The following is a 12,149-nucleotide window of genomic DNA, read 5'->3' on the forward strand; positions in this document are numbered from 1 at the left end:
TTTGTTCCGCCCCATTTTCTTTAAGATAAATAATAAACAATTCCACCATAAATTGGTGAATTAAGATTCACCAGAATGCAGGAAATGCAGTGTTTGGCGCTCAAAGTTTAGCACAGTATTAAAGCAGTCAAACATTATTTCCATTGTAAACAGCCTCCCAGAGCCCCGCCGACATCACTTAACCCTTTACTGGTTGAATTTGAGACCTCTTTGGCGAGATACATTAGGATAATGTATCTCGTTATCATGACGTTATCATAACTGTTTGGTTACAATAAAGCCTTTAAGCCAACGCACACCAAAGTACGTCTTGGCTTTGACTGATGAAAATCTGTCAATGTAGCGCTCAGTGGTAAGGATCCTCCATTTACAGCCATCAAACAAACTTAATTTTCTCCTGTTCAACATAAGTATCGCAGCCTCACCGGACTCTTGAGTGAATCCAGCGTTTGAGTCTTGTCTGAATGCCACTGTAATACCAAAAGGAGTGTGATTGATATTTGATAGTACAATCCATACAATCACCATTCATTTTGGCATTTGATTCACATCATTTACTTAAGGTTGACGGCTTATTTTCTTTAAGTAAAAGAAAGTGAAAATAAATAAGGCGCATGGCCGTAATGATGGCTGCCCTATTTCAGGTTTAATTGGGCATTTAGATCTGCTAATGATTGTCTGGAACACGCGTCCCAAACCAGATCAATACTGATTCATGAAGAGCTTCACGTGTCTACAACAAAGCAGTCTGTGCGTGTTTTATAAATGACTAAAGTAGGGTTCTAATTTACTTTTATTACATTTTTCAAAGGAGGCCATAAGAAAACATTCTTGAATGAGGCCCATTGTTTCCATCTCACCATGTACCTGTGTGTGTGTGTGTGTGTGTGTGTGTGTGTGTGTGTGCGTGTGCGCGCGCTGCCGTCTCAGGTCTAATGTACGGGGCATTAAACTCGTAGCCTGGAGACAGCTATAAAAATAAAAAACGGGAGGGCCAGGCTGATCAAAGTAAATGCCTGGGAATCTAGTTAACGTCAGCCCCTCGCCACTTTAATGAGCAAGGCAGCTGGAGTGCAGCGCGACGGGCACACACCCGCGCTAAAACGGGAGCACGCCACATCCACAAGGCGTTGCAAACAAAACAAGAGGACTCGGTCGGCACTAGCATAGAAAAACAGAACTCCAACCCACAACTAGCACTACCGTAGAAAAACAATCCCTGACTCCTCTTCACATCCTCCATCTTTCCTCTCTTGCTTCACTGCCACACTTCTTCTTCTCCTCCTCCTCCTCCTCCTCTCATCTTTATTCTCTCTTGAGACATGAAGAGACCGCGTCTAGCGCTCCGGAGCCACAAATCCTCTTAGCGGGAGCTCGTGAGATCTGTCGGACTCCCTCGCACCACCTCAGTCCTCCTCGAGTGGGTACGCGTTCGCCCTTCAGACCACCTCAGCCCCGTGCACCCACTCCATAGACTTTATTCAGTGGCTTACAGGAAAAGAAGCCCATAAAACCTTTGGGGGTCACTTGAACCTGTTCATTATTTGTAGCAACCGGCAAGGATTTGGAAGGTTAAGGTACTCAAGCTAGGAGATCTCTGCATTCTGTTGGACCTGTGTTAGATGTCACACACGCATAACTCACACGCCTGTATGTTTTACACACCTTCTACACACATTACAGTGGGCTGATGAAAGTCTCCACATACCAGAAAGATACTTCTGGGATTTCCAGATAGCCCAAATATTATATCATAGCCATAAGCGTTCATAACATACCTTTCCTCCAGATGCACAACTCTTACTTCATTTATTTCACACATCTGCAACCAATGCAAGAATCAGCACAGTGAAAGCTGCGGGGGGGGGAGGGAATGTATGCATGGCCAGCAGAAAGGAAACAAGCTGACTGATAGGAAAGAGGCGGCGGGGAAGAGTCGGATGGAGAGGTGGAGGACAGTGGCGTAGGGACCACCCGGTTTGGAATGTGTTTCCTATTATCACCTGCTGCTTTAATGCGGATGGCACACTATCAAAGCGGGGCGGAGGAGGAGGACTGTGAGGTGGTGCTCTGCTGCTAACAGACGGGGTTACGTTCTCAAAGGGGGAGGAAGAAGTGAGGCGTAATACAGTATTGTATGGAGATAATTTGTGTGTCAGTATTGTATTGATACACATCATTTATTAAATAAATTACTAATATTGCAAATACACATTTAACCTCTTGGTAAGAACTGCTTTCTCGGTCCACTGGGTGGTGCTGTTTTTTGGGGGTTTTTTTTCTGGAGTGGTTATGGTTGAATTCAGCAGGATTGGATTATGTAGATGGTTAAGCAAACAGTCAGGTGCATGATGCAACTTTTATGACATTTATTTTACGATAGCTTCAGCCAGTCAGCCTGTTTGCCTGACAAAACTATTATGGTGCAATAAAAATGACTGAAATGAGATGTGCAAACTTTATCTTATTTGATAAAAACAGGTGACGAATATTTTTGCAATTTAAAAAAATAAGTAATAAATAGTAACATATGTTATTGCAGTACTCTGCGTATCGCAAAATGTTTGAAATCATAATATTTTATCATCACTTAAGTATTGTAATAGTGTCTAGAGCTATGTCTATAGAATGTCCCAAAAAATCTCTAAGAACTCATGGTAACATTTTCAGATTGCTTGTTTTGTCTGAACTACACTCACCTTCATCAACATGTTTTTTTTTTTGATGAATGCATTTGTGAGTGTGCTAGATATAACCTCAAACTAACAGTAACTCATTTCCTTAGCAACGGTGCTAACTTTTGTTTCTCCTTCCATTGCAGGGGAACAAGAAGCTGTGCCCGCAGTGCAACACCATCACCTCACCCGGAGACCTGAGGCGCGTCTACTTGTAAAAGAGCACACCTACACACACGCCTTCCCTCCCCACCCAGCGCCTCTTCGTCGTTCCGATCCATTCCTCCTCTCATCCTGGATTTCATCGCCACCCTCAACACACCCCTCCCTCCCCGTGGATCGCCATTTGTTTCCCCCTCTCTCCCGTGGCCTGGGCCCCCAGAGACAAGACGGCTGTCTCTGAGACTCCACTGGCTCTTATAATTTTTCGGGAGGTTTAAAACTGGATGAAACTGAATGACTGAGCAGAGCTCAATGACTCTCCAACTGGCAGCATGGCCTCCCACAGAAACAAAAAAATAAATATTGAAAAGGGGGACCACTTGCCAGTGGGCTTGTTCCCTCTGCATCACTGACGTACATGTAACATGGGAGTATGGACCACTGGAGGACTGATAAGTCAGTGGAGAACCCCAACACCCAGCTAAACCCTGCTGAGACCTGATAGCTTCCTGCTGCTGGAGCTGGACCTGAAAGGAACTTCTTAATACAGAATATAAAGACTTCTTTTTCCCCCACCCTCTAGCTCTTCTTTGACATTTAGATGGTGCTGGACAACAGGCTCTACCCTGACTCAACAGAAAGCTTCTTTTTTTTTTTTGTTCCCTATCCCAGAGAGATCTCTAATCTTCATGCCCCATGTTGCTTAAGAGAATTAAAAAAAAAGGGCCTGTCCACTAAAACTGAGCTTTCAACCAAACTGAGAATAACCTCACAACCTTGAAAAAGGAGTTTGACACTCCTCCTCCACCACCTCTTCTTCTACTTCTTCTCCTTGTGAGCCCTTCCCTCCCCCTCCTCCTCTTCCTCCCTTTTGTGGTGTTCTAGTGAAGTAAACCAAAATTTCTCCCCCTCCAAGATGCAGTGCAAGCACATGTAATATAGTTCTATGTATGTTTACAATGTTGGGTGTAAATGACATAGAGTTCACACACACGTGTTCACACACATGCAAACACACACACACACATTACCATCAGCAGACAAACACACACACACACAGAAGTATATAATATCAAAGTCCTGTTGTAAGTTGGAAGGGTCTGGGAATGATGTCTGGGGGAAAAAATGGCTGGAATAAAAGAAGCCTTCTGTATTTTTAAGAAAAAAAAGATCATTTGAAGATCTGTTATTTCACTGTACAGGAATAAAAAATGTAATTAATAATAAACTACTCGAGACTAGATGGTCGAGATTTAGGTGGTGCAGTCTTTTTCTGCAGAGGTACCCTGAAAAACTGTAGGACACAAAGCAAGGAGAGATCTTTTGTTAGTTTTATCGGATTGAGAGATTCCCATCGGCCAAGATTTACTGCGGACAAGCTTCTTCTTTTCACCTCCGTCTCTGCTTCCTCGGTTGGAGTAACACCACGTTCAGATCACAGTCTAAAAAACATTTTATTTACCCGCTACATGTCTCAAAAGAAAGCTTTTTCCATAGTTTTTTTTCTCATACTGCTAAAACGCTGCGGAAAGGTCCCAAAAAATGGCAACCCCCGAAGGGCAGGTTCTTTCTAGCTATAACGGATGAGGGAAGTCCCCGGAAAAGAAGGATGGGCCGAGGCTGAACTGGCAACTTCCGGAACCCGCAGCATTTTCTCTCCCCAGCCCCCCCCCCCTCCCCTTCCCTTTACGGCAGCAGCTGCAGCAGCAACCAAGGTGGTGGTGTGCTTTGTGTTTGTAAAACTATGTATTCTGTGACGTCTGTATTGTTGTAAGAAATGCTGAAAAAAAAATACGAAAAAATAAAACTTCTCAAATACCACGAGTGGTCTCGTTCACACAAATCGAGTGGTGGTTTAAAAATAAGACATGGCGAAAAGAAATGTTCCTGTGTTCACTGAAATAATAAAGCTGAGGAAGATGGCCTTAATGCAGAAGACGCTTATTCTTTTCCTGTGCATTTTTAATAGTTTGTGTGACGTCTTTTTTATGTTGGCAGTCAATCTCCATCCCCTCTGACATGATGAACGAGGCCCACAGTTTAAACACTTGAGTTTTGTTTTCATAGAAAAATGAACACTTTATAACAAGACAAATCCTTTTTATGGGGCAAAGAAACCACGGGTTGTTTTCTATGGATGAACCTTAATTTTGTTGTAGCTCTGCTCCCTTTGGCTTTTCGGCTCTTTGTGAAGTTGCACATACTGGTAGTTTAAACGCCGAGCAGGAAATCAGGTTGCGGTGCCACGTTGCTGCATTCACATTGCGACTCAACGTTGATTGCAACCTGCACCATAAATGGATTTGGATAAGGAAGATTGATGTCCACTTTAAGGACTTTTTGGTCAAAATAAAGACCCAATGTCAGAAGACTGCAATCACACTTTTATGATTTTAAAAAAAGTCTTAATATTGCTCTTCAAAAAGAATTAGAAGAAAACAAGCAATTTAACTCCTTTAGTGCAAATTCCCGGATAAAGTTAGTGTTTAATCAAAATACCACAAAGAAACCGACAGTTCACCTGAGGCCAGCCATTATTTTATTATTATCAGTATTGGTTGATCTCTGGTATGCAATTTATTGTCTGTTGTGTGCAGTGTACAAGTAGTTTAATGGGAAGTTGATGAAAGCATACATACACACCTCACAGTGTAGAGGATGGGGGTCAAACGGCGCTGAAGAGCAAGTTTTTCCCCAAAGGTCACCTTAAAGGTTATCGTGGCCATGTGAATCTTTTACCACAACACAAAAGCGCCAAAATAATAGTACATTTACACAATACATTATTATTATCACAGCAATGTGATCGTAAATACTGTTTCACGTTAGCATCAGTCCATTTGCTGAGTGTATATAACTATATACGCAAGCTTGTAGGAGATGCTGCCATGCTAAACGTCCGTTTTTTCCATAAGGTGAAATAACCAAATGTGTATATGTGTTAGATCAGTGTAAGAGTGAGTCGTTAAGACAAGTGTTGTCAGATGCTAATAAAGTTTTATTGCAAGGGTGGAAACCACAGCAGGGGTTGAGTCTTGCTTGAGTATTTTTGTTGTCTCCAAGGCCACACAGATGCCATCATCAGGGGTTTTGCTTATAATATGAATATTACAAGACCATTTGGCTAAAAAACAGGGGCAAGGACACTAATCAGATCAGATCAGAATCACAATCACCTTTATTGGCCATGTATGAATATACATACAAGGAATTTGACTCTGTTTTTTCCGATGCTGTCAAAGTACATAAACAGAAATAGACAATTAAATGAAATGAATACATCAATATTCAATTTAAAGATATATGCAAAGTATATACATCAACATAAACACAACAACAATGACATGGAGGTAATAGAAATCTGACACATAACTATATTTTCCTATCAGGAGTAATATCAGACACAAGTACTACTGTATGCTGATGTAGGGTCAGTGGGTTGTTAAGGTGGACTGTAGCTGCTCCCGTGTGTGTGGTCATGAAGCAGATCCAGAAGACAGCATTGCCCTCTAGAGGACACAGTCACTGCTCTCTCTTCTTAAGACTCCACCTAATCCCAAGACTGCTCTCAAAGCAGCTATCAGCAGATCTCCAGATGGTGTCAGCATGCTTGTGGAAAAAGATGTGCAAGTGTGTGTGTGTGTGTGTGTGTGTGTGTGTGTGTGTGTGTGTGTGTGTGTGCTGGAACACTCTTGTTAAAGTGTTATAAAAAAACAAAACCCCACCCTGCCAAACATCAGAGCTTGATTAGCAGCCGCCAGTAACGTTACATAACAAGAATTACAAACGATCTCCATCATCGCGCTCAGATCTGCGTCCAAGCCCGTTTACCCGGACCAAGGTGAGGTCTTATGAGACCCAGCCCTGCCCAGTAAGCCTCCTGTAAGTGCAGTCAGATGCTAATAAAGTTGCGGTGAACTGTACTGACAACATTGTGTCAGCAGGAGATGAAGTCCGTGGAATATTCCCGAGTTTTGTTGAGTGCTGAGTTTCATTCTGTGAGTTTATATTAATATACAGTGTTTTTTAATAAGTAAATTATTTTAGACAGTGATACTTTTTCATATAATTATTGCTGCGTCCATATGTTTGTCATGTAACGTTACCCAAACCAATGAAAATGACTGACAGCTGAATTTGACTGTGTAAGAAGAAGAAGCAACGTTGTTAGCTACCACTAGCTAGAGGCGTGACGTCATGCTATGTTGCTTGTTAAACTCTGGTATCTTTTAGCTGAGAAAGCTTGTTTGGTTTGTTTCAAGCGACATGCCAGTAAGCTTATTTACAAGTTGTAAGGTAGCTGCTGCTGGCTAGCATGGTGTTAGCTGGTTGCTAGCATGGTGTTAGCTGGTTGCTAGCATGGTGTCAGCTGGTTGCTGCGTTTTCGCACGCTAATTTAAATTAGGCTAGGGAGCTGGTTTGGTTTGTTGCTCGGTGGTTCAAACCGCTTGCTCTTGGTACCACGGGGGCCAACTCAGTGAAACACATTTTCAACAGGACTGTGTTAACTTATGGCATATAAATATTTTTGAAAACATGCCGTAATTACTAAAAAATTTACTCATAAGGGTCTTTGCTGTAATGTGAATAGAACTTGCACTAATGAATATAATACAATAATATATTTTTTTAGTACTGTTGAAAAGGGAAATAAAACGAGACTTATATGTTTGTTTTGTGTGTATATGTGTGTGTGAAAACGTGCATGTTCAGAACGGGCCGAATGCTTGCACACCGGTCATACTCACAATTTCATGCACTGAGATTCCTTGGGGCGCGCAAGCATTACTGCTGTCATGACGTAGTTGTGTCACACACACACACACACACACACACACACACACACACACACACACACACACACACAGACACAAGCCGCGGCTATGCACGTACAGAATCCCCGGTAAAATGAGCCTACAGTTTGGTTTACAGTAAAATACACCACACCTCTCTGTTGGGCAAGGTAGGCAACTGAGGGGGCCCCAAACAGCTATAGCTTTAGCATGGTATTTAGATATAAACCATATTTAATTATGTTACTATTTGAACTCATTTCCCGGTGTAATAACTTACAAAAGACCCTTCTTACAACATTACTTCTACTTCAGACAACGCCATGATGCAAGTTATGAAAACAATGTCTCACGAACGTTCGCAGAACGTGAAGACAAAAACAACCTACCGAGAAGGTTTGCGGAACGTTCTGTTAACCGTATTATTTGCCAAAAACAAACGGTCCTGGAACGTTATGGAAACCTTCCTACATAAATTCAAGGGAACGTTCGCGGTGGGGTCATCAGTGTTAAAGTTAAAGTCAAGATAATTCATCAAAACTATTTTCTTTTACAAAGAAGGCTACTGAACAATATAGTTGTATAGGCTGGTGATGTGTGAAACTGTGTGTGTGTGTGTGTGTGTGTGTGTGTTGGTGTACGTGTGTGTGCAGCTGTTACTCCCATGTCCGTGGAAATGTCTTTTGGAGGTCAGACTGTGTGTCCTATATTGTGGATGAAGACTGTATGGTGTCGTCATTATTGGCATTTTACAAACACACACACACACACACACACACACACACACACACACACACACACACACACACACACACACACACACAAAGGCCGATCAATATGACAGGATGACAGGACTCTCCCCTTCTTTTCTGCACCTCCAATAGACAACCATACATATGATTTGTTAGTAATGAGTATGCATAGACCCATAGATACACACTCACAAGTACACACACACACACCCACACACAGTTTGACACAAACTACGTATTGATTCAATCACTGACTTACTCTGGGCGGCTGAAGACAATAGTATTGGCCAGTTCAACTAGACTGTGTGTGTGTGTGTGTGTGTGTGTGTGTGTGTGTGTGTGTGTGTGTGTGTGTGTGTGTGTGTGTGTGTGTGTGTGTGTGTGTGTGTGTGTGTGTGTGTTAAGCTCCAGGTTGGGTGCCAGAGGTACGAGGAAATCTATCCAAGAGGCGCCTGCAGAAAGAGGCAGGAAATTGAACCAGTTGACAGAAGAACCCCCTCAAGGCTGGTTCAGAGTCATTAGGGCCATTTAGCTCATCAGCTAGCTCCACCCAAAACCACAAGCTGAGTTCCCATGGTTTTTGAGTCCTTTGCACGTGTTCTATTGTATGTGTGAGTTAAGCAAAACAAGATAGTTAAATTGATAAAGTGTAGAAAATATGGATTAGAGGGAGATGTGCAACAAATGGCAATGAAGTGAGACAGAAACGTCCTGTCAGATACAGTTTACAACCAACAAATACAATTGGTGCTGGGTCCCATTGAAACCATGTACAAATTTAAAGTTAATACAATCAGTGGGAGAATTCTTTTGTCATCTGGTAATTGCAAAAACAGAACAAAACATCCACATTAAAACAGTGGTACACATACTCAATTTTGAGGTACTTGTACTTTACTTGCATTTACATTTTTAGCTACTTTATTCTTCTACCTCACGACATTCGACAGCCACATACATGAGTACTTGTATAAGTAAATGTTGCTGATTATACTCAAATACTTTAGTGAAGTAATGTTTCGAATAGAATACTTTTACTTGTAACAGAGTATTTTTACACTGTAGCATTGCCACTTTCCTTAAAGTGAAGACTTCCTCCACCACTGCAGAAAACATGCAGTGTTATTCAACCAAAAGGCCTATACATTTACAAGCATGGATGGATCTTTGCAGCAATGAGCAAATGTTTTTATCTTTATTACTTTACTCATCAATTTTAGAAATGAGCATTGAATTAGTATATTATAGATAGTTTTATTTTATTAATTGTAATCTCAGTAATACCCTACAGCGTTGCCGTGTGTAACTACCTATGTAGATGGGACCTGTCGTCCTGCAGTGACTCTAAGTTTCCACAGGGTGGCAGTGTTGGATAGAGAACAGCCTCCCAGCTTGTCCTGCAAAATCCTACAGATGTTTTTTGTTTTTTTTCTCAAGTATTTCACTTGATGAAATATGATATATTTTAGATTTCTATTGTAGTTTTTTACTTAATTATTTTGCACAGGATGGCAAGACATGTCCTCGATTTAACAAAAGGACAGTGATATGCCTAACATTGAGTGTTTGAAGCATTGCCGCAATGTCAAACTGTCAGAAGCGGGGAAGTTGATATAAATGTACGCTGAAGCTTAAAGTAGGAATGAAAGTATTCAATATGCTAAAGTGGCCGAGCGAGCAGAGAGAAAAGATGATGCGTGATGCCATCTCGTCTGTTTCATCTGCTCCGTCCCCTTCACCACTCCTCCTTTCATCTTGGCAAACCCCCCGGGGGAGAACACTGGCCCACTGTGTCGGGGTGTGTGTGTGTGTGGGGGGGGGGGGGTGCTCGGGGGTCTTGCCACAAGATCCCTATATCTTGAAAGGGGGAGATGACAACAGGAGATACTGGTGAAAAGGAATTACAGTGGTGAGTGGAACACGAGTATGTATGTGTTGAGGCAACGCCCCCCCAAAACCCCCCAACATTTTTATAGTTTAATATAACCTGGGTGGAGGGTGGTGTCTCGTGGGGACTCGTGTGAAGATGGGTAATGTTAACCATACGGTGTAAATACAGCCGCAGAGAGAGCAGCAGTTCTAGTTGTTTAACGGCAAAAATCTGATCGGTAGAAATTGAAAAGTGTGACTGCCCTCAGTCAGAGTGAGCATAAAGATGGTCGTCTTGGTTGAACTTTGACTAAGCTTCATATGAAAATGCTCAAGTAACTTTTTAAATATATTGTTTTTGTTGGAGTAGTTTTAATGCATCATACTTTTTACTCTTACTTGAATAGACTCTCACAGAAAAATAGTTTATTTTAACTCTGTTACATTCGGGCTATGTTCGGACTGCAGACAAATCTGATTTGTTTCGTAAATCTGATTTCTAAGACAGACTGTCCTCACTGTTATTTGCAAGTGATCAGATCGGATTTGTGTATCCAGGCAACGCCGACCTGTCCGCTCGGGTTGCTGTGGTAACGACGTAGGCCTGAATAACGGGATGTCAGAAATAACTGATTTTGGTCACAGTTTCATAACTGTAAGAACTGTACAACAACATAACATACATTTTAAGTTGGAAACAAAGAAAAAAATCAAATGCATAACACCACCAGCTTGTTAGCAAAAGCTAAAACTCCCAGACAGACATGTAATTAAAAAAATAAACAGACATGGCTAATAAAGTAGATTAACGTTATAGTGCCAACCAACCAAAAATACATTTAAGCGCTTCACATGCACAGGTGTGTAATGACACAACTGCAGATGATATTTTTTTTGTCTGTCATCATTAACATCGCTGCTGGATACGCACCGCTCAAAGCACACACGTCTTTGAAGTGGCGTATGCAAAGCAAAACCCACATCCTGCTCCGATGTCAAAACTAAACAAGCGAGGCATGACCTGTGTTCACTGGGTGATCCTGAGCTAGTATCCACATGCTAACCGTGTGGCGTGATCGGAAAACGAGCCGTTAACAGTAACAGGTGGGGCGGCAAATAAGAACATATGGCGTTACGTTAGTCAGTTGGATTTCATGCTCATCCTGAACTTCGTGATGGACCACGAGTTACTGTGGTTGTGACACCGCTTAAAGAGGTGGTAATATTAGCCTTTCATTTTTCAGTGTTCACAGTCGGAACGATGTCTGTCTGACCGAAAACGTTCATAAAACCTAGATTGTCAATGCAAACCTCCTAATGGCAGGTAGAGCAGCCATGCTTTCATGCTAAATCTCATTTATTACTTCATTATATCATCAAATGAAGATAAAGATGGCAAAAGCACTAATGAATTCAACTTCAGAATCCACTTAAGGAGGTACATACCGAAATAAATAGCATATTTTAATATCATTCTAGCTCATCCATACCTTTTTTTTTTATCTGATTCAGCTCCATTTTAATATGTTTCATGCAACAAAGGTCTTGCAATGTAAACAATTGTCATTTTGAAATTATTTGAGCTTTACATGTAAGGTACCAGCAGGACTGTTTGCAGGTGCAACTAATCTTTCCAAAAGCCTGACTGTAAGGTAATGATAGGGTTTATTTGCATGGTGCTCTCTGTAATCCCCTAAGAGCTCAAGTAAAGATCAACAAAAGGTGATAGACAACACACGCACACACACACACACACACACACACACACACACACACACACACACACACACACACACACACACACACACACACACACAACGAAGGAGGGGGTTCCTGGTTGTAGCTCTATTTGAATAGGCTATTTGTCACATGTGTTGTTTCAGGCTGAAAGATGGAGG

At 41.7% G+C, this 12,149-nt stretch overlaps 1 protein-coding gene across 3 annotated transcripts in view; it reads left to right on the plus strand.

The window, feature by feature from the left end:
* The window catches only part of rnf220a (ring finger protein 220a), a 156,536-nt gene extending 151,780 nt beyond the window's left edge, over window positions 1–4,756 (plus strand). For all 3 annotated transcript variants that reach the window (XM_054596429.1, XM_054596428.1, XM_054596427.1), the window contains one exon: window positions 2,822–4,756. In XM_054596429.1, coding sequence (XP_054452404.1) covers window positions 2,822–2,893 — 72 coding nt within the window. In that variant the 3' untranslated portion in view covers window positions 2,894–4,756. The remainder of the gene's footprint in view (window positions 1–2,821) is intronic.
* Window positions 4,757–12,149: the final 7,393 nt, after the last annotated feature.

This window comes from Anoplopoma fimbria, chromosome 3 (genome assembly GCF_027596085.1).
Source record: "Anoplopoma fimbria isolate UVic2021 breed Golden Eagle Sablefish chromosome 3, Afim_UVic_2022, whole genome shotgun sequence".
NCBI lineage: Eukaryota > Metazoa > Chordata > Actinopteri > Perciformes > Anoplopomatidae > Anoplopoma > Anoplopoma fimbria.